The sequence below is a fragment of the Triticum aestivum genome, chromosome 6A, assembly GCF_018294505.1.
Source record: "Triticum aestivum cultivar Chinese Spring chromosome 6A, IWGSC CS RefSeq v2.1, whole genome shotgun sequence".
In the NCBI taxonomy this organism is placed as follows: domain Eukaryota; kingdom Viridiplantae; phylum Streptophyta; class Magnoliopsida; order Poales; family Poaceae; genus Triticum; species Triticum aestivum.
In genome coordinates this window covers 62,640,755-62,646,386 of record NC_057809.1, presented here as the reverse complement: position 1 = coordinate 62,646,386, position 5,632 = coordinate 62,640,755, and the positions used below count along the sequence as shown (strand labels likewise).

General features: G+C 43.8%; 1 protein-coding gene across 1 annotated transcript; it reads right to left on the bottom strand.

The window, feature by feature from the left end:
- Positions 1-642: 642 nt before the first annotated feature.
- On the bottom strand, positions 643-4,990 carry LOC123132029 (pentatricopeptide repeat-containing protein At4g01990, mitochondrial). The gene is made up of 2 exons (XM_044551776.1): positions 4,648-4,990; positions 643-2,021 (listed from the first exon to the last, which is right to left on the bottom strand). The coding sequence occupies exons 1-2, from the start codon at positions 4,948-4,950 to the stop codon at positions 801-803; spliced, it is 1,524 nt and encodes a 507-aa protein (XP_044407711.1). The 5' UTR covers positions 4,951-4,990; the 3' UTR covers positions 643-800.
- Positions 4,991-5,632: the final 642 nt, after the last annotated feature.

Sequence of the window (5,632 nt, the reverse complement as noted above, 5' to 3'; positions counted from 1 at the left end):
GAATCAGGAGAACATATGCCAGATATGATGTGCCCTGTCCTTCAACACAACTTCGAGCTATTTTTTTCTCAAATACAAGTTGTAAGTATCAAGTACAAACCTTATTTCTGAATTTGCAGAGTTACATGGAAATTATTACAGTTATAGACTCATAACAGGGAGCACATCTCTTTGTCTCTTTATCAGTTAACCGCTGTCACTAGGAATAAAAAAGATACAATTCCAACTGCAGCTTATACAAGTTTGGTGCTGATACTTAATCCTGATAGACAAACAACCACCGCGAGATTATATTATCTAGGCCTTTGAGTCTTGTTGGTAAGCTTTCAAATACAGAAAAACTGGCCAAAATCTAGCTCTTACATTCGCCCGACATTGCATTGTACCCCAAATGGTTGATTAATTATGTAAGCCAGATTCCCTAAAAAAACACTACCTGGCGCAAACAAATAATATATCAGAAATCACTCACCGCTTCCTTGCGCCTCTTCACGAATGGTCGGCAACATTAAACATTAGAGAATACCTGGGTACTGCAATCGACTGGTTAAGTACCTGAGCAACATGAAAATAATTGAAAATGACTCCTCCATCGTATTAGCAGCTTAGATAGATGGTACACAGTAGTCAGGGGGTCAAATGTAAAATGCCAAAAGACCTTGCAATTCATGTACTTCATCCGGTGACATCAAGTTTTACACGAGATAACGACATCTTCAACAAGTCATAATTCTGCTCTATAATAAAGAAAAATTCTACAGTGGCCTCGAGTTCTTACAAAGTTTCTTTCCTTCTCAGTTTCAATTGCCGGAAACACGCTCCAGCAATTTCGTCGTCTCAGGGCCAACGTGAATCCCATCATCTTCGATGCGCTGAGCAATGGATGGGTTGGTTCTACCTGCAGCTATATAGGTCCGCACCATGCCCTCATAAGCTTCCGCATCAAGGCATTCGAGCTTCTTCAGGCACTCGCAGAAAGACTCCACACCATCAACATCCTTTGACTCTTCATAGTGCTTCAGAAATCTGCTCGTAAGCTTTTCCGATGGCACCCATTTGTGTGCCGTAAGCATCTTCTTTGCATCTCTCAAGATCTCCAGTGCCGCGGTAACATCAGATTTGTCCAAATAGAACTCGGCAAACATGTAAACCGTCCTCCCGTTGCAATGGCCCTGAGACATGGTGCTCTGACGGATAGCCTCAGCTTCGTCTATCATGCCCTTATCAAGGTAAGCTTTGATCATGACATTTGTTATCCTCATGTCGTAATGTTCATTACTCGATTCCCACTCCTGAAAGATTTGCTGCAAAGACTCAAGGTCATCAATCATACTCAGAGCTTCAAGCATCACAAGATAGTTTTTGTTCGAGCATTTCTTGAATGTGGACTTCAAAGACTCCCAGATCCTCTTAAGCTCGGTTGAATTGCCAGAACGGGCATACAAAGAGATGAGGAAATGCCAGGACAACAACTCAGCTTTATCCATGACTTCCTCAGCTTTCTTTAGGGCCACTTCTGCCTTTCCAAACAGCTCTTGTTTGAGGTAATTGTTTGCCATCATAGTGTACAAGGACCAGTGAACTGGAGCCACCTTCTGCAATTCTTCCAGGACTTTCTCTGCAGCCTCCAGGTCATTCATTGTAACATAGCTTTCTATCAATATGCAATATGTAAAATTGTTAGCACTTATACCACTTTCTCGCATTTCTTCAAATGTGGAGGGGATTTTCTCTGGCTGGCCCGCCTTTTGGTACAAAGTCATCAAGTTGTTGTACAACAGTGTATTTGGAACAATGTCCATGACTTTCATCTTCTCATAGAGTTCCAGACCTTTGCTTGCCATTCTGTGTTCACCATAGCAGTTAAGCAAAGATGAATAAGTTTTCTTTGACTTATCAGGAAGGCTCCAGAAATATTCTTCAGCTGCCTGTATCCCATGCACTTTTGAAACCAGGCCAAGCCGCAGCGCTTGATGCCCAGGTATCAACTTTGCTCCACGAGATTCCATCCAGTCCATCAACTGGGTACAAAACAACACAGCTGGATATTATACAGTGAACATAAAAAAGATACTCTGCTCAGAAAGAGGTTGCACCAGAACAGCATATGAAATCTCTACAGTGAACATAAAAAAGATCCTTAGGAGAGACGCATTAATGCCATCATAATTTAAACCTCTACTGTTAGAACTTGAACCTTCATTTCCTATTGTGAAGTCTTACTTTCCTTCCCTCTAGGACATATTTTCTCCAGGTTTTTGCCTATTTATGTGTGAGAATCGACATCCCCGACTTAGCAGTAGAGTGTGTTACGGGCAAGCTACCAATGGCAGATTAATTCCCCAAAATTGGAAATTAACTCTATTTAAGACCATTCTTAACCATCAATTGTTTTTGTGGTAGAGCTCATTGTTCAAATCTCAGACTGTATATGTTTGATCAGCGGTTATTTGTACAGCACATGAAAGAGATGCTTGTTTGAAAAAATTACCCATCAAAATGTTTCTACCAATTGTCTGTTAGAAACGTTAACTACAACACAAATTCACTGTTCTAATGAACTAGCTCATGGCAAATGCATTTTCTCTCTCAATGTATTCTCTCTGGTGACAGCATTCATAATTATCAATCATAAGCTTCATAACTGAGTTTCTAATTGATTGGAAATACTGTTTGTAGAAGAATCATTTTCTGATGGGAGTGCAGCAAAACGCTCCCATGCTATCTCTTTATCATAGCGACATGTATTATTTTGGATTCAGTCCTAACCTTAACATATGCCTCTACAAATATTCCTAAATTACTGGTGTTGGGAAATGGATTACGGTCCCCGATTCCTGTGCCAGTGTGCGCCCGAGTCAATCCCTACCCGGGCTGATCCAAGACCAAGGGACAGCATTGTGAGAGCCCAAAGGACACTTATGGATGAAGAAGGGAGGGGAGGGGACTCCCAGGATCCTACCCAAGGCCGAGAAACAGTGTTGTGAGAGGAAAGGGCGGTACCCGGAACCCAAGGCCACTTGAATGTCCCGTACGCCTCCAGAAGGCCTGGCTTCGAAAGAAATCTCCCGGGGCCGGTCCAACATGCCCCCCCTCCCCACCGCCCAGAGGACCAGGGCCGAGAGACTTCCAAGCCACGCTGGGAAGGGACAGGAGGCTCATGATATGACAACAAGAAACGTGATGTACGGAAGAGTTAGGGGGTCTCGTTGGGTGAAGATATGGTGTACAAAAGGTCCCAAATCTTACATCTGAAACCAGACACCAAGAAATGGAAAGTGCATATAGGCGATAGTGCCACCAGTTATTCGTGAGAACATGACTTCTGTGCGTCGTTTACAGTTCATATTGGTAAAATGTGAAGTAACCCTAGGACATCCCCTGCTATAAATAACTGGAGGGCTGTTGTAGTCTGACGGGACATTCTGAGTTCGTGGAGAACATCCAACTTCTATCATGTCCTTAGTTCTCCAATTGCCCTTCAGAGCCCCCTCCCGGCTCTAGGGCCGCTCACTTGTCAGGACTTTGTATCCACCTACAACTGGCTAATTCCTAAAATCTATAAACTGTTCAATTCCAACCAAAAGCAAGTGAAGCTTGTTTCAAGAATTAAAAAACACTATAATTAAGCAAACACCCACCAGTTGCTAGTTTTTGTGCAAATACAGAAAATCCAGGGTTTCATAAAGAAAACTGCTGGTACATCAACATGTTGCTTATAGGCCCAGCATTTGTGGCCTATCTGTTTTACAAAACATCACCCTTATACTAAAATAACAACAGGTCTGACTGTCGATCCCTCTCAAATACAGCCATCTGCTTCCCTCCTCTACACGTCAGCACCTGCATGGATGCACTAAATCAACACGCGTAATGGAACCTAAAGCCACCGACTCACTGGTCATTTAAGTCCAATCTTTTAATATTTATTTATTAAGCCACTTCAGTAAAATTCAACTCAATGCACCAAGTGTCTAAGTCTGAGGCCAAAATCATCTTATACACAATCATCTTTTTCATACTATTTCCTATCACGTTATCAGACAACGAAAAGTGAAAACCAAGGAGCTATAATATTTACTCCCTCTGTTCAGAATTACTCGTCCAAGAAATGAATGTATCTAGATGTATTTTAGTTGTAGATACATCTATTTTTGTGACAAGTAATTCCGAACGGAGGGGGTAGAAAGAAAAGGAAGCTGCGGCACCTCTTCAAAGTTCCCAGGAAGGACAGGCAGCGGCACATATATCACCGTTATTATTACTGATACACAATTCCCTTCCTGCCTATAATGCTGACCTCTGAAGCTGGAGCAATGTGCAGTATGGCACCTAGTTTCAGTTAGCGTCAGATATCAAATTACCATTGTGGTGATTGCCAACACAATCAGTTGACCCTGGCCCATTCTTCAGTCTTAAAAGGAACATTCAGTTTGCATCGTGCATTTCCAATAGTGTGGCCTTAAATCGAAATTATCCACAAAGAGAATGCGGAATGGAGATGCATCCCGAACCCACTACTTTCAGCACGAATACGCTAGTACTATGTCAAACGTGGCATCGAACAGCAATATATATGAAGCCGCAAACGCATCCCGATCCAAATCAAGCCACAATTTTGCGGGGAGATTGGGGGTGGGGACTCACCTCGAGCGCGCAAGCGTTGCTCTTGAACTTGCGGAGCTTCCGGACGTAGGCGACGATCTGGTCCGCGGAGAGCGGGCGCCGCTTGCGGAGATAGTTGTCCATCTCCGCCGCCACCATTCCCGGCGGCCTGCCGTACAGCCTCGAGATTCTCCTGTAGAGCGGGGCCCACGATGGATCAAAGCCGCCCCGCTCAGGGACGGCCGTCTGGGCCTGCGCCTGCGCCTGCGCGAGCTCGTGCGCGAATCTTGCCGGGGCAAGGGAGATGCGCCGCCGGGCCTCCGCGGCGATCGCCGTGCGCAACATGGGCGGCTGACCGGGTGTCCTGTTTGGCCGCGTCCCTTGGGGTTTGCTGAGGTTTTTGGGGGGCTTGGCTGTAAAAAGAACGATTTCCTGACCGGTGTTTTCTCTTTTTTTTTCAGATGAGAAAACATTACAGGGAAGCATCAACTATCTACTACTTCTAGAGATTTCAACAAGTAATTACATATAAAACAAAGTGAGTGAATCTATACTTCCTCCGTTTTTAAATATTTGTCTTTCTAAAGATTTCAACAAATAACTACATACGAAGCAAAGTGAGTGAATCTACATTTTAAAATAAGTCTACATACATTCGTAAGTTGTAGTTTATTTGAAATGTTTAGGGTGTGGAAATTGCATCACAAATTGATTGGATGCACAACTCGACGCGCAACTGGCATACAAATTTCAGCTGTGTAATGCATACACTGACACGCTTTATAGGGAAGCATCAACTGCAGAAAATGACACAAAAGATCTTCAAATAATTACTAGTTACTTTCTACATTATTAATTTGGGGATCATGGTTCATGGTATACAAAATGCCTGATGGGAACTCAAAAGGAATAATAAAAATATTACGGCTCGCTATGCTCCCTCCCGCTCCCACGCTCCTGCGGCGCGTCGTTCCGACGCCTGCAGCCACCGCCGCTCAAATCACGGCCGCCTCTCCGCTGGCTTCTG

Coding starts and splice junctions, on each gene's coding strand:
- LOC123132029 (XM_044551776.1), bottom strand. CDS start 4,950: ATGTTGCGCACGGCGATCGCCGCGGAGGCCCGGCGGCGCATCTCCCTT. Junction 2,022..4,647: donor GCAACGCTTGCGCGCTCGAG/GTGAGTCCCCAC, acceptor TTTTGTACCCAG/TTGATGGACTGGATGGAATC.